Raw genomic sequence first — 27,186 nt, 5'->3', positions numbered from 1 at the left:
TAGTGGTGCAAAGGACAGCCGATTTTGCCGTTTTCCAAATTTTCTGGAGGTTGCAGATAAAATCTGGTACAGATGGCACCTGGATCTCTGGAAGGGTATCCGGGAAGAGAGAGGGTTGGTAGCCAAGAGATCAGTGAAATGGAGACATACCAGTAGCAGAGGTGGAGAGGGAATTGTGGGCATGTTCCGCCCAGAGGATTAGGGAAACCCAGTTGTCCTGCATGGTAGAGATGTAAGCTCTGGGAAAAGTCTGAAGTTCTTGATTAGTACTGTACGTTCAGTTTGTACATTAGCTTGAGGGTGGCATGCGAAGGTCAAGGAAACGAGGGCTCCAAGAGCTTTGCAGAAGGCATGCCAGAACTTGGAAACGATTTAACTGCCGATGAACATAAGCATAAAATAGAGTATGATATTATTAAAATAAAAGAATAGTCATATAGTTTCTTACACCTCAATCCTAATATTACAAAACAATATCAATATGACAGGCAGTCAATGTAATGATGATGGCAATAAATGGCTTTTTTTATTTAGATCTTAGATTTAATTATCGTTAGCTGTTATGGTGAAATGCAAGCTTTTTAGATTGGATTTCATACTTCATCTCATATGTTGATCAGATCTCACTTACAGATACAGACATGTTAATTGTACAGTAATCTGTAATCATTACAAGTAATCTTGTAATCTTCTAGGCATTATAACTACACACTACATTTTTGTACTCTAATGTCAGAAAGCAAGAAAGGTTATCATCCTTTATGTTTTGTAAATGTGAAATATAACTGCACATTATTTGTGCTTGTCTTGTGCTACTTTATGAATTGAAAATCCATACTGTATATACAGTATATAATACAGTAAATATCTTACAGATTGTAGATGGGAGGTTTAACGAAAGACAGGAAATATCTAGGAATTAACAAATTATTTTATATGTAATGTGGACATATTTATATTGGAGAAATATCACATGTGCCACCATTATACTCAAGTTATTGACTTTAGAAGGAATAAAAGTAATATATTTTTTAGAAAATTGTAAGTTAAAACAAGGCACTTCATGCACAATGTTACTTAACTGAAAACACATTAGTCATGGCCCACATATGAAAATATTGTCAAATATGCTACAATTCCTAATGTACGCATTATTGTATATTTAGTCTAAGAATGATAATCTAGGCTAAATTGTTAACTTTACATACAGTATGTAATGCTTTTGTCTGCATTTGGTTTTGAATTTAAATATATAACATTATTGTATCCAAAGCTTTGCTTTCTTGATGTAACAGGCAGCTAAACAGCTAACCCAGAAATGGAATTAGAGCAAAAGTAAATTTGTAGGAAAGCAGAAACCTGTACTATATTGCAGAATAGCTTGCCCCAAGGGTAACAAGTAAATACTAAATAGTAAATGACCCAGAACGGAACCCTACGGGACATGACTCAAAACAGTCTCAGTCGCTGATAAAAAATCACCAACTGTCACAAACAATCATACTGTAAAAGTGTCAAGAAAGTTCCTGTTTCAAATCTAGTTAAACAAGTATAATAGCTTACTGTACTGTGAACAGCTATAGGTATATACAATAGATGTCCATACATGTCAGTAGCTCATGGGCTCTGCAAGGGAATGCAAGGGAATAAAAAAACAGACTGAAATGAATTGTATGAATCCTTTTACGCTTAATGTTGCTGCAACTGAAAAATCTGCTTGTATTCTGAGTTATTAGAAAAGGCAGATTGGAGCTCAAACTGTAGTTACTCAAAATACCAGGATCCAATTCACTATACAGTATTTCTTTAAAACATGAATAATTGGAAATCCCAAGGCTCTACCAGTGAAGACACTCGGTTTGTGTGCAGGTCTATGGATCAGATATTGTGAGCTTGAGCCTGAGCCATGGGATTGTGACTGGGATTCTGCAAACAGCAGCAACACACAATTACTGTAGCAGAATACCGTCAAGGCAGGGTTGCTCCATTGGTTCTTGTGCGTCACAGCAACTTCTGTGACTTCCAAGAGACTCAGGGGCTTTCCATTATGTTAGAGAGACACAACACTCCTCTGGCTCTCCCTTTAGTGCAGTGCCCTGTAGCACTGGAGCTCTCAGCATGTAAAAAAAGATGAATGACTCTGAAACGTGGAGAGCTTGGAAGGATTTGTATATCCAAGTGATATCAATTCTCATTCCCCTGTTGCAGGTATAGAAGTTGTTCAAGTTGACTAGGGGTATAATAAAAAAATAAAAAAAACATAAAAATGTTTGGGTAACTATAGCATGTTCACAAGCAGAAAGTACTTCTCCATTCAGGAGGTTATTTGTAAGAATAATAAAAAAGGGGCTAATAGGAAAGAATATGAATGTAGAATTGGCACAAGGGCTTAGTTTCTAAAAACTTGATTTAAAGCCAAAAGAGGAGGGATTTTAATGTAATCACATCTGGTAAGACAAAAAAAAAGTCCCTTTTCTCATAGCTAACATTGCTTAGGTTAACAGCTTAACATCAATATAGAGTTTCTACACAATTAGAGCTAATAATAATCTTCAATGCACTTTTCTTATCTTAAAAGATTATTTAAATTTTTCCTCTTTAAATTAACTCTTAGGAAAAATAAAATATGCCTCTCTGTAACATGATACATACAGTATTCAGTCTTTAGATAGAAAAATGCAGATGTTCCATTATGCTTTAACTGAAGATATCAGATTTCACAGAACACAGTTTTTCACAGTTAGATCTGCAATAAAGGTACTGTACAGTACATGCAATATAACGTCTTTATGATAACTGTGTTTCTTTGGTGTAAATAGTGGTGATGCTAAAATAGCTTCAGAGAACCCCTCTAACTAATCTAAATTCGGGTTCCTGAATTTGATTTAATAACTGGGCTTATACACGGATAGAGTCAGATAGACAGTTACTTTATATTAAGTACCTTTAGGCCAATAAAATGGACGGGACACAGGCCTACTATATGCCCTTGACTGTGTTTAGTCAGACAGACAAAACATTATTTTTAGAATAAAATCTTAAACAGTTAAGAAACTAAACGGTTAATTGACAGATTTTCATGATTGATAAGTAAAAGCTACCTAAACCAAGACTGTAAAAGATAAACCACAGTAGAAAGAGGAACTCAGGGTTTACAGGGTTTCTAACTTGCCAGCAAGACGTCCAGAATCCAGTCTTCATATCCTGTCTTGTCATATTTGGTTTTACTACATAGCTGTAAATTTTATATTTCAGAAAACAGACATAAATTGAGCACACAAACAAAAAACATTGCATGTATGTATACCATATAATTTCACATTACATCTGTTTATTTTTAATCCACACTGTATACCTTTATATTACTGTACAGTATATACAGTATAATATATATATATTATATATTTGTAAATATACCTGTTATTAAGGATTTGACTGTGTAGTACATTTTTAATTTATAAACAAAGTTACTATTATGCACTCTATTCTGTAACTAGCTTTTGTAGGATTTTATAATATTATTATACGTACATGGATATTGTTTGGACATACCTTTTTCTATTTTTGAAGCATACTTCCAGAAAATAATACATGCCTTCATAAATAGCTTTATTTCAGAGAAACACTTAATATCAATTAGATATTAATATTAAACCATTTGATACATATAGGTATTAATATCTAAATGTAAATGAGTCTTAGTATTAATCCATTTTGTAAACTTCAGATTTACGTTGCACTTGGGTCAGCCCTTTTGATATATTTAATTAATTCCTGATAGGGATTACATCATAGTGTCCTGCTGTTCTCTGAATGAACACATTGACATGCTTTTGGGTTGAAGAGGGCCTTGCGATAGAAATAAATTTGCATCAGATATGTGTGGGGCTACTACTGTATATACTGGTCTCTTTATTTGGGCAAAATAAGAGATCACACTTACACTTTTTCTTTCCTCAATAACCATATTTCTAAAAACAATCATTCCACAGTTTAACAAAAATCTCAAAGGGATTTTTTTTGTTCTATGCATTTAAAAGCCCGGGTTTTAAGTGACATAAATGCACATACTGTGCATTTCCACTGAGAAAAAAAACTTTTTTCACTTGTTGTAGACTTTGAAGTTTTACTTCAAAGTCCCCAAGCCTGTAGCATATAGTAGAACAAGAACAAGAAAAGTTTGTTCACATTAGCTAGTTAACTCTTTTCTTATGTATAAGACTCTTGCAGCTGCTTATGATATATGCCCTCTGGTGGACTAATTGAATGTTATTCTCAAAGTTTTCATGTCAAGTGAAACATCATATATTTAAATTTAGCTGTATAAAATTAGTTTACATGGGCATACACATTACAGTACAAAAATGACGAATTTCCTTTATTTCTACAAAAAGTAAAACAGGAGGGATAGTTACTTTCTGCAAATTTATTCACAAGCAATACCTAAATACCTACTGTCAGATTTCACTTTCTCATGATTTAGGTCTCCCACAATGAGCAACCTATAAAGAAGTATTCATAGAATAAAAGAAATCCTAAGTATTTTAAACATCCTTTCCTTCCTGTGGTTAGTGCACATTATTAAAAAGTAACTAAACAGCTCTTTAGAAACAGACAATGCAAGTTATTGTCCAGACAAAACTTATTTTGATATATTATAATTGATATATTATTTACATAATCCAGTGAAAGATGTTAAAGGAAATTAACATGAGAACTGGTACAACAAAATATGTCCATCTTGGTTTTGCTAAAATATGTTGGCAAACCTGCTAGGTGTTAGGTAGCTAATTTCCATATTTGAGTAACAATGGCTCACAACGGCCAGATCATTTTTGGTTTCCATGGTGTGAAGCAAACAGAGAGCATGTGACTCCCCTCCTAGTTGGAGGCCTTGAGCAATTGGGGAAAAGTTCCATGTTCGAGGTATAACAGCAGAGTCTGCAGCAGGGGCTTGAACCCACCATATCCCAGTTCTGAGTCAAGAGACTTATCCACAATGCTCTGCTGCCCTCCAGCCTTGATAGAAAAAATAAAATCACGCTTTCTTCTCAATTGTACATTAATTCTTTCATTTCACCTTAGGCTGTTTGGGTTTTCTAATACACATCGAATAAAATAATTAGACCTTTCAATAATTCTATCCTGTTATTACATTTGCTTGTCAAACTACTGCTGGGAGCAAATTACAGGTCTCTATAGCATTCTGTTTATAGTGTATTGTCATGCTCTTCAAGATGTTTGCTATACGTTAATTTAACTGCTTATTCACTGAAGGCCATCCCTAGTGCAACATTTTATACTCAGTTCATAATGTTTGAAAGCAGTTGTTCAGAGGTCAATTATATCACTTTGTAATTCCTTATGTATATTTCACACGGTTTCAATGAAGAAAATGTTAAATGTAGTTAAATGTATATTTTTAAAGTGCACAACTCTTTTAAAAAAAACAACTTTAAAGATAAGATTTTGGCATTAGGCATAAATGAGAGCTGGTGTCAAAACCTAAATATACTGTGTTATGGTTTCTCCAAATCTCCCAGCACATTAAACACTTTGTGTCTCTAAAAACTATCCACTAGATATTCTCTCATTAGATTGACCATTTCATAAAACATTCAATTACATTTTCTTGCATTAAATGGTTTTGATCATAATCATAATTGTAAAACTTCATGAAGACTATTTCAAAATCAATTTTATTTTTTTCTTTTCTACTTTTTATACATACCAATTTGGTATATTCATTTTTTATTCACTGTAACACAAGGAAGCAGCCCTATTGTATTCATGGGCAAAAGACAATTACATATACTGTATATATAATTTATATATTCTATATTCTGTAGATAAAGGATATATACAGCTTTAGGCTAACTCCTTTTTCACACTTTGAAAAACATGAACAAAAATGAGGTAGCAGGTGCACAGCAAGTAAAAGATATTGCCAGACAATTCCCTGTATTTCATCATTCCCAACCTCCAAGGCTACCAGTACACCGTTTTGTGCAGTCTGCGGGCTGTACAGTCATGCTTTACTCCCGGGTTTTCGATCTGAAGCCACATCTAGACATATCTTGAAGGCTAACTCACAGTTGTAAATTAATTCAAAGAGGTCATTAATGTCCTATGTTTCTCTTCAGACCAGGTTTTATTTTAAATTCAATTCGGATTGTAATAGTTGAGGTTCTTTTATCCAAAGCAGCTTACAATTGTTTGTTCTCAGACAGCTGACCAATTTACTGAAGCAATCTGAGATAAGTACTTTCCTCAAGGAAGTAGCAGTACAGTAGTGCCCCACCTGGGATTTGAATTCACAGCTTTCCAGTTATGAGTCCAAAGGCCTCATCTCTCCTTTTCACTGTTGCACATTGAATACTGCATGCTGGCACGCTATGCCACTTTATCCTGTTACTCTTAGTTTCATTGTGTTTTGCACGTCCAGCCTTGGTGAAGGTGTGAAAGTACAGTATGTTTTCCTCAGAAACAGAAAAAGAAATGAAATCCAGTTCAGAGATGTGTTTTTTTCTTAAATTAATATAGTATTATTTTCATGTACATTAGCAGTTTTAATCAAGAAGGTCCAGTCAAGAAAATAAAAAATATACAGTAGATATATATTATTAAGGATTTATAAAACTGCATGGCACACGTTTACATGTGTGCCTCTTCATATAACTTCAATTAAATTTGTTTATAAAGTATAATTTACTGTACTTTATTCAGTACATAGCAGCCTTTCATTTGAAATATTTGCGAATTTGTACTATTGGGTTAGGGTTTAAATGATCTTTGGATCAAAAAGCTACTATTAAACAGGATGGATGGACCAAATGGCCTTCTCCCGTTCGTAACAGCTCTGTTTTTCTTCAGTCTTTTTGGAGAGTATTGCAATATTTGGAGACTTCTTTGAAATAATTTGAATATAAATTATGTAAATTAAATCATAGGGAAATTGAAATTGAATCGTTTATAGTATTGATAACACTGTCAGCAGCAGATTAAAAGTCACTCATACTTTTAATATTTTTAATCCTGTTTTTCAGTCACATACTGACGCCTTACTGTGCGCCTTTTCTTTCTGCAGATTGTTATTTTGTTGTCAAGAACATAAGTGTTTCACCCTACAGTCACTTTTATCATTTATCGTTTATCATTTCGAAACAGCATGCGAGTGATGAGAAAGGTTAGCGATGTATATCATTTATATAAAGTATATAAGGGAGATAAAATGATCACAATAAATCGTTCTTGTTAAGATTTTTATCTTTATCTATTAATTTTCTTATGTTATTAAAGCTATATGGTCATAGTGAAAGCTTTCTGTAAAAGATCTCCTGTGGGTTTTAGATATAAACATGCACTTTCAGTGTTGGGGATAAATAATTATTACGTTTTACTAACTGGCGATATCACTGTATTGGCTTTTATGATATTTTAAATGACTTCAAGACCCCCAATTTATTGGTATTTAATCTTATAGTTATTTTTTTATTTCAATAAATATTTCTTTAGTAATATTTTGTGCCCTAAATTGTACTGAGTAGCTGAGATAAATTCATACATGACCTCACATTCAAAAACGAAAGAAAAAAAAAACCTTTCAAATATACCCCCCTCCCTTGCAGTGTAACATTCGAGACGTAGAATGGAGGAGTGGCTACGCGCAGGCGCGCTCAGACCTTTAACCACACGCGGCTCACTTTGCTTTAGGCACAGCGGCTACAGTGCAAGAAACCCGGAGCACAGTAGAGCAAGCTTTACAAATGCAGTCAGCAGGGCTGTAAAAATAAGAGGTCTTACGCTGTCTTGTGTCGGATCAACGCTAACCTCTATAAACTCAAAATGGGTTAGAGGGAGGATGCCTGGATTATGTTCTTGCTCCAATTCGCAAGGATGGGGAATTGGAATTTTTGTTTTTGCGGCGATACATTAACAAAGAAGAAAGAAGATAGAGGCGTGCATTGATTTATTTTCTTTCTTTATTTCCTTTTTCTGTTTTTTTTCATCTTTTTTTAAAGAAATGATTGCAGAGTTGGTGTGCAGCGCTGTGGCTGTGGTCCTGTATTTGAACACCCTCAGCGCTGATTTCTGTTACGATGACAGGTAGGTTTATTGCAGTGATCAACCTGTCCTCATATTTGTCTGGTCATAGTTTTATCTAAAAATCCGAAACGCTTTGGTTGTATAAATAGGTGTAAAGTTTTTATAGGGATAAGTCTGAATAGTAGAATAATTGTATGCAAGTCTTATAAGTATGGGTTCTGTTTAAGTGCAGTATACCCGTGAATTTAAAAAGATAAGCAGTGCTTTGGACCACTTAAGGAATCGTTTTGATTTGTTTTTGTTCTTGTCCAATATACCAAGTTTTGAAACGTTTAATGATTAAACGTCCAATTGTTTTATTTGGGTTTTATAGCTTTCAAGTATTAGAAAGTGCGACAATAATTTCGCAGACATGATAGTACTGGTCATCGATAGCTGTATATGATGTACTGTAGGGACAGAGGTTGTTGCGTCGTATTAAGAAGTTCCAAAAGTCCACAAAAAAATGCGGCTTTAAGTGTTTGGAAGAATTACTTTGACCTTATATGCATACAGCGTACCTAGCGTTTTTCTTTTAATAATTAATTATTCAAGATGCACCGGGAATAATACTGTGTATTGAATTAAATTTACTTGTAAACACAACACATAAAACATACAGTCAAAAGGGTGATGACAGCCTCTCTTTGTTGTCCGAGAAACTGGCACGACAACTCTGAAATGCCACTGCGGAGACTGGTGCTCATTTGTGAGCTCCTCTGTACCATTGTAAGCCCATGATAAAATGCACCGGTCTACCCGTTGGAATTAGACAGCACATTCAGAATGATGCCCTTTTCCAGTAAATTTCTTTGATAACATTTAAAGCAAATGCTTTCATTAAAATGTGCTGCATTTAAAGACGTTTACATGACTTGATAAATCTTGGACTGCTGTACTGCAAAAATAATGCAAAAAGTGATGCTTCAGTTTGACAGGGTTTCATCAGTGTCTCCGCAGTGAGGAAAATGAATAGATCCCTTAGGTTTTTTTTTCTTCATAATTCACTATACAATATTGGCTTTATTTATGAGGGAACTCTTTGATTAGATAAGTTATGTTTAGTGTGGGGATGAAAGAACTTTTGAGTTTGTCTCTTGCCAGCATTAATCTAAAGGACTTTAATCTCTTTATAAGGATTTTAGGATTTACATCTAATAAGTACTTCTCTTCATCACCTAAAAAGAGCATTTACAGTATTGCAGTGTTAATTTACTTTTTATTCCTTGAATGCTCGTAAAAATATAAAGTTGAATAAAGTATTTGACCTTGATACAGAAGGTGCAAGAAGAACTACCATAAAATCCCTTAGGTCAGTTGGTGGCATTCGTAAATCATTGCTGTCCTCTGTAGTTACTGTAATTCACATGCTAATTTAATGTCGAATTTGTTACATTTTATACATAAGTCATAATTCTTTTACTTTAAATGGAACATATACTGCACTAGGACGTTACTGAATGTTTTTTATTACCTTTAAAACAACAGGTACCTTTTTTTAGTGAAGTCTCTCAGTTTGCCCACAAAAAAGGGATGATGGTTAACTTCTGATAAACATTGCAAGCCCCAGTGAAGTCTTTGATTACAGATATAAAGTATAATAAAATTACTCCAGAAAAAAAGAAAAATGCTATTGCAGTCTAGTATTTATTAAATGCATGAAGATGCCTTTGTGACCAGGGGAATTTGACACAAAGAGGTTTGTATATATTTTAAATGTTATTTATGATAATTGATTCACTTGCTGTATTCTACATGTTGTGGTTGCACTGAGGCTCTGGAGTACAATTGTAGATGTTAAATATTTTAGGATATTCAGCTGAAAAGATTTATCAGTTTTGTAAGTTATTTAGAGGTGTTATACACTTGAGATAACTTAATGCAGGTCTTATCACCTCTGGCAAATACTGTAGTCAACTTTAGTTTTTGTGGTAAAGCGTGTTCTTTTAAGCAATCAAATTCTTATTAATTCAAATAAGAGTCAATCAAGAAATTGCTCAAGAATTAGTTGTAACTTAAGCCTTGCAGAACAAAACACATAAATACATTAAAAAGTAGTGCCAGGTAACTCTTTTATTTTCTCCTGTAGATCATTTTGAATGTGCGTAGGTCTGACTTACTGTAATATTGAGTTTAGTTTGTAGTTTTAGTTGAGCAGGGTTTAAGGGTTCCCTTTGAAACATCATCCTCTGGACTCACTGGTGAGGATCAGCTTCTCTGTATATAATTTAGAACTTTGTGTAGTTTTCAGAGGAGGTAGGCTTTGATGTTCAAACACTGCCGTTGATCCTTCCTGAAAAGATAAATTTGATGGTTATAGCTGCATTATTGGGAGGAGAGCCATTATGGCAGGAGACTGGCACAGTTTTTTTTTCTGTTTGTCAAATTGCAGTCTGGATCAAATGAATGTTTGTGTACATTTTAATTCCACATCAAATAAAAGTAAGGAAAAGGTTAGCAAAGTAAATACACCATACAGAATTGTCCTAACACTATTGGAGTTGGTATAGTGTATTGGTGAAATTTGTACTTGCATTGATTGCATACATAAAAAAATGTGTTAGTATTTGCCATAATATAGAATTGTAAATCATACATTTTTGCCATAGGAATAACATGATTTTGTACAAATCAAGTGCTGTTTTGGAATAGTCTAAGTCTCTTTGCCACCTACTGTGGCAATACTCAGTTTCTATGAAATTGAAGCCCGATTTTTCGGCTGATGGTAAAATAGAACAGAGGTGACTTAAGCAACATAACGTAACAATGGCATAACTTGATAAGTATTTAATTTAGCTGTGAAAGAACAACCATTACTTGACTGGTGATGGAAGTGAGAAGTAAACACAAAAACATCCATATTTTCTGAACGGTCTATTTAAAGATCATATAATTTTAAACAAAATATAGCAGAAATATGTCGTTTAATAATGTTTGAGAAAATTACATTTTGTTGTCAATAGTCCGCAACTGAAAGGCATTATTACTGTATTTCCGTGAATCTTTTATTTTGTGTTGTTTGGAACATGGCTTTCTTAAATCAAAGTTTACATTTAGTATTAGGGTCTATTAATTGATATTTAAAATATAAATTAGGGACTTAATGTCTGTCCATTTAAACTGATATAAAGAGGGAATTCATTTAATATGATGTACCAACATTGCTGCAAAATATTCTTGCCTTTTATTTTTTTAAAGTTTTGTTCATTTTGCTCATTATATGCTGCCCATAAAATTGTATGTAATTATACTGACCATGTACAATTAATATTGTAAAGGTACCTCCATTATATGGACAAAATGGTAATCAAATTGTTAAATTGTTAACTCAGATTTTTTATCTTCTAAAAATAATCCACATGGTAAAACTTGCATATTCTGACTCGGGATTAGCCTGACCTTTTCTTTCCTTTTCCGTGTTCTAATTTTTTTGTCATGCACTTGGAAGTATATTACTATTTTTGACTGACATCATCTTACACTTTCAGGTTAGTTAACAAGGAAAACTGACTTAAGTGACTAAAGGGTGTTTCAGCTGAGGATAGATGCAGATAATTCATGGTTATGGAGAATTTATCAGATAATATTACAGAGAAATAAAGGTTGGACGGTTTTAAAATAATTCACTTGTGTATAATAACAATAATACCTGATATCTTTTCTGTCATGTATATACTGCAGTATCAGTGTCTCTAAATTAACCTGCAAATATAGCATGTTTTTTTTTCTTACAAATGCATCTGAATGTCTTATTGCAATTCCAATACTTCTCATTGTCGCAAACGGCATATTCTTTTTTCTAGATCAGCTTATAACATTTATTGATTTTTGAAAAAAGGACAGAATTGCATTTAGTGGGACTGCATAAGCTGGATAATTTAAACTGTGGTGGAGAGCAAGGTCCTTTAACTTGTTTTAACTGTAAGTCTAATTTATTTAAATTTTTAAGGCATTCAGTATGCTTTAAATACTGGTTTATAAAGGTTTATGCATTTTTTTAACAGTATTCCATGGGCTTGTATTGTGCCAGTGTAGAATGTTTGGAGACTTTGATTTCAGTTTAAACTACATACATGTATATGTTCTTCACCATCTATATCTATTATATTCAAATTAAAATTGAGACAAAAAAGTGTTTATCTAAACAACGAGGCATTAATCATAATTTTTAATTGAAATATCTTTGCAATACTAAGACATAAAATGTTTCACAGGATTTGTTGGGGGAAATTGACATCCATTTCTCATGTTGTCATCTAGATGGCATTTTTGATGGCATTACAACTGTAGCACAAAGTATGTGCGTTTTTTAATGAATGGTTGATTCGGTTTTACAAAAGTGTAATACTGCACTCACTGTGGCACAGGAAGTCTTGCAAGGAGTTCAAAATGTCTCAGTGTTTTTTGAGGAGTGACCTTTCCAAATGGCTGGACAGATGCTTGTATTCTCTGTCCTTCACTGGGGCCAAGTGCATAAGCTCAGACAGCTGCTCTTCAGCTGAAGTGCCAAGTTACACCCTTTAGCACCATTTTGACCTCTTGACATTGTAAGTGAAAAACAGGTTGGATTAAACATAGTTATGAGGAGATTTGTTTTGAAATGTTCATTGATTAGCTTCATGCCTTAATAAAATCACCCATGGCATGACTGAGACTGAGCAGGTGTTTTGTAACGAAAATGAGCGCTTCAGAGTTCAGAAATCAAGAATACTTGGAGGTTTATCAAAAACTTACACTGAGTCTTAAAAGCTTTTCAAACGATTCTACAGAACAGATTTATGTAGCTTAACATGATATTAAGTAAACACTATCATAATGAATATATAGGTAGAAAAGCTGCATTATTTATTTTTGTGCAAAACAAAAACCCACATGTTTTATTTCCATATTACTATATCAATATTCTTTGCAGAACGTTATACTGTGCTTTGTAAATTAAGACGTATCTTGATTAAAACGTCATTAAAGATTTTTAAAACAAAAAAACAGCCTGTCTTGCTAATGATTTAACCTTGAAATCTTTGTGTAAAGCATGGCCAGCAGCTGTAAAGAAACCACAATAAGCGTATGGATTAAGACTCAATTGCTCTGAGGTTTCTTGCCACTACAAAGAGATTTCTAAGTAGAAACATTTGGAAGAGACATATATTCAGGTGTATTTATTTTCTCAAATGAAGAGATCTCTTTATCCTTCTGAATGTGTCAATTTGTTAATATAAATAATTACCATTGCTCAGGTTTTATACATGTTTCTAGTAAAATATGTGTGAGTTCATATAAAACATTTCAGGAAAGAGTTACAAATGAGATCTATGGTGTATTTTAAATAATAGTATACTATACCAGTAGTTCAATATGTTTATTTTCCCACAGATGTGAGACTGTAAAAAAGAAACATTCTGAAATACAAAGCAACACTTCAGACATTTTATAGGGTCAACCAGTAATAGTTCTGCTAAACTATATAACTAAATCTCACATTGGGATTTCATCAGTTAACTTGATGTTGCAGTGTACGATGGACATGGTTTAATTCACAGAGGCCTCACAAAAAAATCAGACATACTTAGTTATTTACAGGTCCTCTTCTCTGTTATGCAGGTTGGTTCTGGTACAGATCAGGACAATGGTATAAAAACCTTTCAAAGACCTTTAATATCTCTTTTTATGAGTAATGTAACTATATGCGATGCATAGTATCTTGGAACAGTACCCAGACACAGTTTAGATCAGGCTGTTCCTTCAAACCGAGCAGTTGGATAAGGAAGATCTGGATATGGATGCCACTGTGAGGTGAAAGGCAACTTTGAAAGAGTTACAGAGTTCCGTGGCTGAGATAGGAAAAAAATGTCCATGAGTTGGAATAATATCTACGATTGGGGCTTGTATGATTGTGAAAACTAAATCACACTTCTGTAGAGTGCAACAAATCACTTAACTGATAGTGTGAACACACAGGGCAAAACTGAAACTTTTTGGTCCAAATGCAAAGAGTTACATCTGACACAAATCACTCAACACTATCCCTCCTGTCAAGCAAAGTAAAGGCAGCATAATTTTATAGTTCTGCTTCTTATTAGCAGGGGCTGAGAAGTTTGTCAAGTTTGTCAAGACTGATGGGAACACAGTTGAGGTAAAGTAAATTCTTGGTGGAAAACCTGCTTCAGACCTAAAACTGGTACAAACATCCACCTTCCAGCAGGACAGAGATTCAAAACTCAAGTAAAAAGCTATACTGGAATGACTTAAGAATAAGAAAGTAAATGTCCTTGAGTGGCCCAGTCTAAGTCCTGAACTGAATCCTATTGAGAATCTGTAAAGGTCTTGAAAACTGCTGTCCAGATGCCACCTGAAGCAACATACTATAAGACTGATTGTGCAAGACTGCCACATCGACTAGGCAGAAACCACACCATTGTCCAAAGATGCTACAGACTTACCCAGAAAGACTAGTCAAAATTTGAATTTCAAGGCTTTTTTGTTGATTGGTCTTGGTTCATAAATAAAATGAATGTTTGTCTGAGTTTACCCATGAACTCCATTACTCCATGTGACAATGTTGCCCAATACTGTATATTTTGGCTGTAATCCAAGGTGGAGTGGGTATGCATAGGACATGGTGGCTGTGAGAATTGGGGTTAGGATTGAAATGATCATACGGAATTATCATAGGGGTTTCAATCAGTGTTTTTTCCAATATGTGAAATTGTATTGGAAAAAAGAAACACCCTAAACTCAGACAGCAATATGTACTTTTCAGTAGTGTTAAAAAGCCTGTAAAGTTGCATATGTGTTTATGATCTGAAAAGATACACAGTGACATTTTCGAAGCCATTTGCAATTATGGGTGTACACCAGGCTGGAAATACATATTATTTATTAAGTGGGTTTGTCATGCATTAACTTGTCTAAAAAGGGTTTTGAATGATGAATAAGGTTGGTTTATTTATGCTTTTTCATGATTTATGGTCTGTGGTTCAGTTTAAAACAAAACTCTTGGGGAAACAAAATCACTATCCTTCTTTTAAATTCAGACATGCAATATCTGTATTATCTTTTTCATTGCATTCTGTTGTGACCAAGAGATTGCTACCCCAACAAATACACAGTATCACGAAAATGTGGATTTCAGTTTAAGGGAGTTCTTTTTATTTAGGGTTACTTTAATTATAAGCTTGAACTTCACTTTAAAGATCCTCTTTGATGCGTGGTACTCTTTACTAGTAATTGCGATAATGTATATCTTCATATTCAGTTATGGGAACAGTCTTTGGGATCTCTAAAAATGCCCTTTTTTATATAAAGAAAAGTTAGCAATTATTTTTTCAAATTACTTTAGTACTGATTTCAGTACCATATAGCTGTTTGTATGCATAAGATGTACAGTATAATGGTGTAAATTAACTTTAACTTTAAATAATGACAAATTTAAATAAAATAAAGTGAATAAAATAGTTACATTGGCATTTAATTTTATTGGGGAACACCGGTTTGGTCACCTTGTTTGCCATTTGATATGGGGTCAGTATAGGTTAGATGTTTTCTGTGTTCAGAGCCAGGAGTAATAACCCAGTTTCTGAGCACCCTATGTTGGTATCTCAGACCCTGTAATTAGATATTTGTGTGAGTGATTGCAGACCTTGAAAAGCCACAAAAGGGCTCTACTGTAATCTTGTCCTTGATGACACGAGCCTTCTAGAGATTTGGTATAACAAGCTGGTGTGTTTAAAGAGACTAATGTTTTTTTTTATTATTTGGCTTGTATGAGAAACAAAAAAGTAAAAACAACTCCATCACGATGGAGAAATCTTGATTTCCCAAGTTCTATTTTAGACTTGCATTATTTTCAGTGCTTGTATCATGTCCCTTTATAATCTCCTCTGTTCTAGACAAAAAGGGTTCTGTTCTTTGAGCATTTCAGTATAGGACATTTTCTTAAAGCCTAGAATGTATCTGGATGTTCTCCTCTGAACTTATTCCAAAGTAGTTATATCTTTCTAGAACGTGGCGACCAAAATTGCACACGAAGTACTAAATGAGGCTTCACTAGTACATTATACACCTTTAACACAACATGCCTTGATTTGCTTTTAACTATAAATCCTATAGTTTTTTATTGCTTCCCCTTGTAGACACATTAATTTATGCATCAGCATAAATAACAGTCTTGTTCATACTGGAAGTAAAAGTTTTCACAGTAAAATCAGTTCTGTTAATAATTTAATATGGCATGTTGCAAGTTGTATGGCACAGGATAATCTAAATTTAGATATAATGACAGTATATTAGATGCAATACATAATGGGTACCTTAAAATGAATAAAACTTTAAAGAATGCCATTAGTTAGCTGCGACCAACCAAAGCCCAGATGGCGTCTAGACTACCATCTTAACCATCTTAAGATGGAGAAACACATAAAGTTTTTATGCATTCTGTCTGTGGCCTTAAAGGTGGTTTGCATTGCCTTAGGAAGTCCCCTATGTGGGACTAGATCAAGAGGTCTGTGGTTCTGACTTTTGAAGGCTTTGATTACTTGGGGCTGCCAGTATCAGAGGTAGGAAATTGGATAGGCATGGCTCGTTCTATGCCTGTTGGAAGAAAATTGCTTCTTTGATTGCTAGGCAGATGAGCGTCATTTCTGATGAGTTGTGGGAATAGGAAGAAGCATTTATGGTGGCAGTGCTAATCGGTTGCCCACCGTTTCATGGAAAGGTTTGTTGTGAGTTGTAGACAGTTGTGCAGCACTCACAAATTGACCTGGCTAAGATACATTCTAATCATTTGGTTGGCAATCAGTGAGATCAGAAATGGGCCATGTGTGCTGTGGGCGTGGGTTTATGTGGGTTTATGCAGCTTTAGGAGAAGACATTAGGGATTAACTTTGCTGGATTTTAAAATGAATGTTGGCAGTAGTCGTTTGTAATTATTTTTTCCCTTGACTTATCTTGAAATTAATGCTGGCAGATGACTAAAACCTTTTTTTTCCTTTTTATCTCATTTGATAAAAAAAATTGTTTTGTTTTTCTAGTGCATGTGTAGAACAGTATCCCTGGTAGTTGGCAAGTTTTTTTTGTCATTAAACGGGTTTAATTGTGATTTTTACTGAACATTTGGAGCCAAGAAATCAACCGTCTATGAAGTTTAGGATATAGGTTTGAAGACCCTTTACACTGAAACTGACATATAAGACCTTTTTTACATCTAGCGCTAAACTTAGTATGTAGTATTTTATTCAGTTTTATTTACTCCGTATAGTAATACTGTAATGGGTCTAGACAAAAGGACTGTTTCAGATGGATAATGTTCTTTGATGGATTTAATCCTGTGTCCAGTCCTTGCTCCAAATTCTCTCTTGATATTAATGGGATTAACAGTGGCATGCATTAACAAGCCAGTGTAAGCCGAGTCCTGATCCATTAGAAACAAAAACTCTCTTGTAAAAAATATTGGACAAGGATGCTATAGTCCAGTACTAAATAGCTAGCCTTATTTTCTGTTCTCTTGATCCTTTATCACAAACTCTTTGAGCATTTGATTAAATAAAGACATTAGCTGCCCGTGGTTTTGCCTTTGTCCATTGTAAAGGGCTATGTGGTCTGATGATTTTTTCCGATCTTATGAAAGCTTGTATTTATGTATTGATGGAAAATAAGACACAGTGACCATAGTTGTAAAGGCAAGTGGTTTAGAAAACAAAAAGAGCTCCAGTATTCAGGGGGAAGGATGCAGTGCCGTTATGTACCAAGTTGTCAAAGGCCATCCAATCACTCTTTGTGACCTTATGAGCTTGAATTGACCAAAGTAATAAATGAGCATTCAGCTCATAGCAAGAGAAGGCTACAGTGTTTTCTTTATTCATTGAAGGTCATGTCATCTTCCTTTCCATGTGAAGACTGTTGAGTAGATTGATGGATGGATAGACCAAGGTCACCTAAAATGACATGATAATGCTTCGCTGTTTTTCAGTGGAAAATATATGGTACTTTATAGCATACATCTTTTGTATGTTGTATAATGTACTTTATATTAAATAATAAGATACGGTTGTCCACTTTTCTTTGATTTATAATTTACTGGTGTCATTATATATTGGACATTAATAAATTTGTTTTAATTTTACAATTGACTAAAGGGCTTTTTGTCTTCATATAAGATAGTTTACTTTTAGTCCAGTGGTTTCAGACTACAGAATAAACTTTCTAAAGGCTATTTGTTTATACCTGCACATTCAAGAACATGTAAAGCAATTATAGGATTGAGAGATGTGTTTCTGCTAATATGAGGAGGTAAAATCTTTAGTCTTAGGATCCTGTCTTGTCATTTTATTTTTAATGTTCCATATTTTATAATTTCATTTCTAATTTTTATAACTGATTTAGTACTTTCATATATGCATATAATTTACTGATTTAGCACTGGCCTTTCATAATAGAATTGAAATAAGAGTCTATCATTAAAGCTCAGAGTACTTCATTTGTGTATTTATAGGTACCATTATTGTGACAGAGCTCCAAGCAAATGCTTCTGTTTTGTTAAGCACTGGGTGTGGATATATGTTTTTGGTAACACAAAACAGTAAGTTTCAGTATATTTAGTGAAAGAATTAAGTAATCCAAAATGTAAGTTTAGCTCTCTGGCTTAACAGTAAACTTCATACAACTTTAAAGTTGGAATATATTGTTGAGAAGGGTTTTTCCTTTATTTGTATGAATTTCATATAGTATCAGGAATATATGCTTTCTTTTGCTTTCTTACTTTTTAAAATATTGCTTCTTAAATATTTGAAAACCCTTGGACTTTACTGTTGACATTATTAAACAAAAATAAGGTTTTAAGCAGCAACCTTTTATTGGTTGTATCACAAATATTAATTCCTTTAGGTATACACGTGGACCAGTATTTGTTAAAAAATAGGGAATAAGGGACAACGTTTGCATGCAGAACTATTAGTCGTCACAAAGTGCCTTTTAAAATAATACATGGCACTGTCACAGAAGATGGTCCCAGAGTCCTGCTTTGCAGTTTATTCATCACTTATGACCTTTTGCATTCATCAGAAACGCAGCCCATACTTAGACATGGGGACCAAAATCATATGCAGTGTGTTGCATTCAGAAGCGGATAAAGAAAACCAACAGTGTATCTGACCCCAAAGTTAACATCAGATTACTATATTTAAAAGTGCAAGCATTGGGTATGTACTCCAGGGCAATAATATGTACTCTCTGGAGTTTTGCAGTGTGTGGTTGTGTGAGATTTGAAGGAAATGAAGCCAGAGATGGTTTTAAGTTAAGTCATTTCTACTGGAATAAGTTTCTTCCGTGGTCTTTGCTGGCTGCCTCATGCCAGTAAATCACAAGTAGTCTTTATGTACTATATGTTGAAAGGTATTGTGAGGTCTAGCTGTGTTGCAGATAAATGAAAGATCTGTACTTTTCTGTTTTCTTTATAATGTCAATGACTTCCTGGCCCCATAAAAATGATTTCTGGCAGATGTTTGACAGTAAATAATAATAAAAAATTCTGTGTGAAATAGTTTGTCTCTATTTCAGCATTATTGTCGTAAAAAGAATATGAACCGGACCTTTTCAACTGAGGGATTTAGTTAAAGTAGTTTTGGGTTTCTGTAAGTGTACTGTAGCTGCCAGCTTACTCTTTTTCAAGGTCTTATTCCAGTGGAAACTTGGTTAGGTATGTTACCATGTTTTCCCAGTAGAACATTTTTATAATATATATGTTTTTATTTTCCCCACAATTGAGCTTGATATGTATTGTGTATTGCCAGAGCTTTTACCAGACATGCTTTGTCATACATATGATTTGGGTATAAAGCTCTACTGTAAGTGCCAAAAGACACAACTAAATATTAATCTGGTGTATTAACTTTCATGGTATTTTTTGACAAATCAGAGGTTGGAAAGAGAGAATACTATTCTTGTAACATGAAACTCAGTCAAAACCTCTGACATAGTCATTAATTCATTTAAAGCATAGGAATACTCATCACTGGTCTTTAGAACTTTGTTCCTCCCTTGTGGAATAAAGCCTACAACTATGCTAGTTTCTTTACATTGCTGCACATTGTGATATATCTGAGATGCATTAAGAACACATTTACACCTGCCTTATTGAGCCTCAAATCAACTGGTTTTACTTTCAGAATGCCTTGATGATATTAACTGCTGTTAAGATTCTAGTTGAATAAAAATAGATGAGTGCACCCAGGAGTCCTCTGTCCTTCTTTGATAAGTATTCTCATGCTGTTTGTGTCTTATCTTCTTAGTGAAAAAAAGACGTAGTAAAAGGCAGTCACATTGCTTTGCAATGTTACTTGTATGGTTCATATCAGCAATTTAAGTTTAATAAATTGCAGTTATTCATGCAGTGACTCTTAAGAATCTTCTTAACTAGGTGAAATACTAATGTTAGGTAATTGTTACAAATTGGCAATTAAGTAAAATAGAAAATAGTGCTGGATAAACATTTATTAAAGTAAATAATTAAAATCCCCAGTTGTCAAAGATTTGCCAAAAATATATCTGAGCAGTTGGTATAATTTTAAGGCACCTGCATTTTTTTAATTCTCTGCCACAGCTCTGTTGAGGTTCTAATAAATCAGAGGCAAATTAGGATAAAGAAGTATTTATTAACAGTAAAACAAACTAAATAACAAACAACACAACACTCAGGTTACAGTGTTTACAAAACAATTCTCAGAGGCCTATGTGCTAACGTTCCCTGAAAACCCAGACAGCAGTATTATTCACAAAATGCACATACTGTAGACCTTTTTTCAAAAGGTAAAACAATATGACCCAGAGCTAAAGCTCTCTTCCTATAAATTCAGAAGCTCCAACGTGAATAGCGGTCTATCTCCTAATTGTAAAAATGCATCACAGACCTGGAGTGATTGTTTTTAGGCCATGGATTCCTCATAAAGGAAATCATAGTTTCCTAAAATAAGAGGACAGTGTTCAAATACTTAGCTAGAATCTGGTCTTTAAAATGGATCTGAAGAATCCTCTCACCTGGCATGCTTCGTCTTTCTCCCTCTGTTCCCCTCCTTGCTTTTGTTCTTCCTCTCCCTCCTCCTTCTTTCTCTCTGGTTTCTTTCTTATCCTGTCTTTCTGTGTGTTGAATATTTACTCTTATGATTAACTAAGTAATTCCCCAGAAAATCCCTCTTATTGATGTCTCTCAGGCCACCTACAGCCCTGAGAAGTGCAAACATTCACTTTTATGATCATTGTAACATTGTAAAGGTTAATTTACAATGGACTAGCATCCTGTCCAGGGCATACCCTGCCTTGTGCCCATTGCTTGCAGCGATAGGCTCTGTCTCCCCAGCAACCCTGTAATGGATAGGGCGGAAAAAAATAAGTTGATGGTAATTCCATCTTGAAAAGTGGAAGAAATCATATGGAGCTTTCCTCAGGAGTAAGTGCTGTTTTGTCAATCCTTTTTTTTATTTCTTGCATGTTTGGGAGAGTTTCTGTTTAGATAAAAAATAGATTATAGATAGAAAGCAAATGAAGGATGACTTGATGACTGTTCGGATTGGATTGATGTAGCCTAATTGATGATGTATCACATGGGTCTGTACCAGAACTAGTAGCTCTTCCTAATTTACACGATATCAATTATTTAGATTTTATAATACTGTATTTATAGTAGGAAACTAGTCACGTTTGTATATAATACCGATACCAAAATACGGGGATTAGCAACCAGTACAGAGACACCAGCAAATGAAAGTTGAAAAGATTTAAATAAAATCAAGACCTGGAAATATCCATTGTTTAATTTAAAATAAATGCTATGCAGGTAATAAAAAATAAACTGTAAATACAAAATGGAAAATGTTGAGATTGACAAGACTACTTATGAAAAAGATGTGTTTATGTCAAGACATTGTTTACAGCTAGAAAATATGGTGAACCATTAAAAAAGGCAGTAAAATGTTGGGATATATAGTGAAAAACAGAATTTAAATCAACGCATCTGACATTAAATTGTAACATGCACTAGTAAGAGAACATTTAGAATACTATGTATAATTTTGATGACCACAATCCAAAAAAAGGTATTGCTACTCTAGAGTCAGTCCGGAGAAGAGCAATCTGACACATTCCGGAGCTTAAAGAAATATCGTACACTGACAAGATAAAAGAACCTTTTAGTCATGAACATGGAGGTCTAAGAGGGTACATGAATCCCCCAAAAAACTCAGTAGTCAACTCAGTATACATCATCTGGATTCACAGTAAAACACAAACCAGATAACATGGATAGAAACGACAGGCATGTACATTTTAAACTGGAAAGAGGAGGCACTTCCTTATAAACAGGGTCGTGGGTATGTGGAACAAGCTACCCACCCATGTTATTTATGCTGATACTGTGGCTAGATGAGATCATTGATACAATAACAGTAACTACTAACAAACAGCCAAAATGGGGTGGTTGGCCTTCTCACTTGTAGCTTTTCTTCTGTTTCTATAACAGTATAATTTCTTTGCTTTTTCTATAGTTGGTAAGATGAGGCAAATGCTGTATAATACCCATCTACTGGAGAACTGAGCCAAAATAAAAATAATTAACTGAACATTAAAGAGACAGAGAACAGGCATTTCGTGCAGACATAAGTAATGTTATTCGTGGCGCTAAAGAGTATTTTTTTATGAAACCCGATCTAACCTTAAACCTCCAAACATTTGGGTCCTACTGTGCATGGAGTGACATGAAACTTTTAACTTTTTTATGGACTACTGTTTTTTTAATAGCAAAGAGTCCTGAAAGGGTTTGTAAAAGTACAGCGTACATTAATAATAAAAAGGAGTTATACTTCTTGGAATCTGCATGACTCTGCATTCTAGAAATCTGCAATGCTAGATGTGCTGGGGGAAATTGAATTGAAAGACTGGGATCTCCATGTGTGCACAGGGAGGAGGTGACTAATGCCTGGCATCCAGATTCCTTTGGCCCCCGTTAGGATTGCAAGTCAGAGACCTTTGGCTCTGTCGGAAAAACTACTAACAAGGCTTGTGAATATCGCATTTTTTAAACCATAGTGGATAAGTGGATATGATTTTCTTCTCTTTGTTCCTGTTGTGTTCATGTTCATCCTGCATGTGTATTTCTTTTACAGGATCTGTTTCCCTTTTAGAACCTCATTTGGAATGAACAAAAATCCCATTACAAAGATCACACTGCAACTCTGCAAAGACCTGAGAGATTGATTTGGGATATGGCAATTGTTCTCTGTAGCCTAGTTGTCTGTTTCCTAGTTGGGGGTGCAGATACAACTCGAGTGAGAACCAGTGGATGCACACAAGCTCTCAATGATGTTGGCACCTGGCCATCGGTTTCTGAGCTCTGGGCGGGGGTTTTGCTGGGTAGGCTCGACTTTTTGTGATCCCTGCTCTGCCAATTCTGTGACCCAGATGGTTGCTCCTGCCAAATTTGGACTCATTCTGATCACTGGACTAAAACTTTGGATACAATTCTGGAGGCTCCCTTGTTATTTTTTACCTTTGTTTCCTTAAAAGATATATACATTATAATGAGTTCCTAAGGGTTCCTGAGCTGGCTATTGCAAGTTTGCTTGCTGTCTATGTGCTAAAATGTGATGATTCTGGTACCTTAGTCATTCTTTAAAAAAAAAAATCAGTATTATTGCTTCACTTTGAAAAGCCTAGTTGGCTTTCTGTGTGGCTTCTGTGAAAGACTGAGATTGAAAATTTCTCACCTCTTGTTAACAGTTGCCATTAGCACAAGAATTCCTACAACAAATTGCCATTAAGCTTCAAGAACCTCTCTTGCTTTTTCACCGGGGCTTAATTAGTTGTACATTCTTGTGTTACTAATGAGAAATGTTTGTCACTCTCTTTGATTGATGACTTTAAATGTTCCGGCAAAATCCTTGTGTAAAGAGCCTTCATTGTGAAGGTGGTCTGAGGAGATCAGTGGTTAATTGGTGGCCTTCTGTTTAATAGCTGTGGTCCTATATAGGCAGCTATTGTCCTAACTCATGCATGTAGCACATTTTTTAGCTTTGAACAACTTAAAATCATTAAAATTATTTTTCCTTTGCTCTGATACAGAAGTCTGTCAAAGTCAGTTTTTTATATGCATTCCTTGTATTGTAGCAACTAATCCAATTTGAATGCATCCCAATGTAAAGCTAGAGGTCAATGAAGCATCCATTCGTACAGAAACTGATTGCTAAGCATAAAGAAACTCTGCAGTTTGGATGTAATTTAAGTTACACGTTTCCAAATGTACTCCTGTCAAGCCATTTGTATTTGTATTATTTTTTTTGTTGGCTAAGCTCTTAAGATCTTGAAAGGCCTAAGTACTGTATATTCAGAAGGTCAAAAACGAATCTTTCACCAGTCAATAGCATTCCTTGATATAAAGAAAACGAGATCAATTCAGTCACTAACATCAGCACCATAGGTCATACTCAAAAATATTTATTCTAAACATTTAGTTACACTAATGCATTAAGTATGTTATTGACTATTACAATAGCGTGGTTGCTTTCTGTACTAAAAACTGCATTGAATTTGTCTAAAATTCTCATCATTCATACATTTGACTGCCCACTGAGGAACAGAAACTTCTGAGACATCTGCATTTCTTTGCAGTAAAACACGTCTGTGAACATACTAGAAGCTGTCATTCAGAATGTAACATCCCAGGAGGATGGAGCTGAGACTGGCCTTCCTGATTGGAGGCAAAATTAATTTGTGCATAAACATGAGCCATCTGAGAGACAAAAGATCTGCAGTGTTTCAGAGCCACGCTGTGTCATTCACCTCAGCTCTGCACTTTCACAAGCCATAGATGATGTCTCTGAATATTCAGATAAATGTTTTTTTTTCTGTTCATATTCTTATAGACGAGATGGCAGTTGGAATACTCAGTGGTTGTCTGCAGGATTAGATTCTAATTATGTGGGAACGGCAGAGGATAATAAAAGAGGGCACCGTTTCAGGACTCCACATGAATTCAGACAATAATGTCCAATACCACTTTTCATCATTCACTCAGCCTAGAGGTAGACTGATTTCTGATTCCGGAATGTGATTGAAAGGGAACAAAGATATCTTTAAAAGTATCGTTAAATTTCTTTTTTGGGTGTTCAGCAAAGGCTTTTGGTAAAACATACCCATTGGAAAAGGATATATATCCAGTGAAATTGTGACATGGGACATCATTTTGTGAAGTGTTGCTCTAGCAGTGGCAAGGGGTTTGATTCCACATTGGTGAAGTATGCATGCTCATCACGTGTTCACAGGTGTTTTCTTTGGGTTGCTCTGGTTTCCTTCTATCAGCCAAAGACATTCTGATGAGGTTATTTGGTATCTCCGGCTGACACTGTGTGTCTCACAAATGAAAGAGAAAAATAAATTACCTTCCAAGCAGCTCTGTAGGAAAAGCCCAGTTCCTGTTTGTATGAGGGGGGGGGGTCCTACAAAAGGGGCTCACGTAGGTAGAAGGCTAGTTACTGTTTATGCCTATAAGCGCAGCCAGGATCACTTCATACCTTCATACCTATTAGGTTGAGTGGGAGGAACAGTAATCTAAATATGTCCAGAAAAGCAGATATTATTATTGTCTGTCATGTTTGTGTATGCGTATCTGTGTGTCCAAGTAGTCCGGAGCACAATGTTATGCGATACAGGTATAAGTTTTGTCTTTTGTGTTTTTATTTGCTAGTAATGGTACACTATGTCCTAAAACATACTGTATATAAGAGGTTGGAAAGGATGTTGGAGTAAGGTCTTAGATATGTTGGAGAGAACAAGTTGAGAAAGTGCTTGTAAGAAAGTGGTGATTTACCACAAAGGTTATTGAATTTTTTGTATTGTGACAATGTTGCAAGGTGACAATACCCCGCAGTTTGTCCTTTTTATTAAAATTTTGTACTTTCCCCTCTGGGGCGGGGGAACACAGAGGTTGTTTGGGATGCTGGTTGAGAAAGCAACCCTCAATAAACCTGGACTTCTTCTTTTTAAAGTACTGTCTTTTTGTCTTCTCCGGGAGCTACACATCCTCTGGCTAACGCTACCCACACAAGAGGAGTTGTATGGCATTTGGTGCAGTGGGATGGCAAGTAGCAGGCCTACCAGGTCCAAGAAGGTGCAGCAGATGGACTCCGCCAGTGATGCTTCTGTGTATGGAGCAGAAGTGATCTCAGAGCTCCAAAAATCACACACCAATGAAAGCCCAAACTTTGGATTGTTCTGGTATTTCTAGGGAACTATTGATGCTATTTTTCCCAATCATACCATGCAAAAGTATGTTGCATGTTTAATTTTCCAGCCACACTTTGGATTATTTCTTAATTATGGGAAGGTGTTTTGTGCAACCCAGTAATTTCATGATTACACAAAAAGGAGTGATTTTTTTTTCTTATTCTGTTAAATTGTGCATGCCCAGAATAATTAAGGCTCCGCTCAAAATTGTATATATTAAACAATAATCTGAATAGAAATCAATGAATATGTATTACTTCTAACTGACGTAGAAGGTTATTTTGCTGCTGAATTGAGACTTGTCTGTCTTTTACAATTTTTTTCATTTTAATTTGTATTTTTTGCTTTTGATGGATCCTGATGTATCCTTATATTCCTATAGATAGCATTTGCAAGTACAGCAGATTCCTTTCAGAATAGTGGGATGGACACCTGGGAATGGTAACCCGATTTCTCACAGACATTTCAAATCCTTTTTGCCCACACAAACTTTTTACTGGACTTGACCACAGACGACCTAGCTGTTCCCTTTCTTGCTTTGAATCCATCCTAAAGTGGTAATATTTGAAATGATTGATCTAGGAATCAGCCCACCTTTTTGCTATTTCAGTCTACTAGAATCTGAACATTCTTTATAGTTGCCGCTTCTTTGTTCTTGTGAGATAAACATTGCACCCTGCTGTTTAATGTTAGAATATTAATAAAGCTGATCTGCACTTTCTTTCAAAGCCAGAGCTAAGAGAAAGGAATTCTGTGCTAGATATGGGAAAAACAGAAATGTGAAGTGTGAAATAAATAATGAACAGCAATAATATAAAACTGAATAGATTAATGATT

General features: G+C 34.8%; 1 protein-coding gene across 2 annotated transcripts in view; it reads left to right on the top strand.

Annotated features, from left to right (window-relative positions):
* Positions 1–7,688: 7,688 nt before the first annotated feature.
* Positions 7,689–27,186, top strand: part of LOC148654652 (protein O-mannosyl-transferase TMTC2-like) — a 167,296-nt gene continuing 147,798 nt past the window's right edge. For both annotated transcript variants that reach the window (XM_088647218.1, XM_088647219.1), the window contains exon 1: positions 7,689–8,106. In XM_088647218.1, coding sequence (XP_088503344.1) covers positions 8,024–8,106 — 83 coding nt within the window. In that variant the 5' untranslated portion in view covers positions 7,689–8,023. The remainder of the gene's footprint in view (positions 8,107–27,186) is intronic.

The sequence above is a fragment of the Lepisosteus platostomus genome, chromosome 9, assembly GCF_059453375.1.
Source record: "Lepisosteus platostomus isolate fLepPlt1 chromosome 9, fLepPlt1.hap1, whole genome shotgun sequence".
NCBI lineage: Eukaryota > Metazoa > Chordata > Actinopteri > Semionotiformes > Lepisosteidae > Lepisosteus > Lepisosteus platostomus.
The sequence above is the reverse complement of the archived record's forward strand: the minus strand, read 5'-3'. Positions and strand labels throughout refer to the sequence as shown.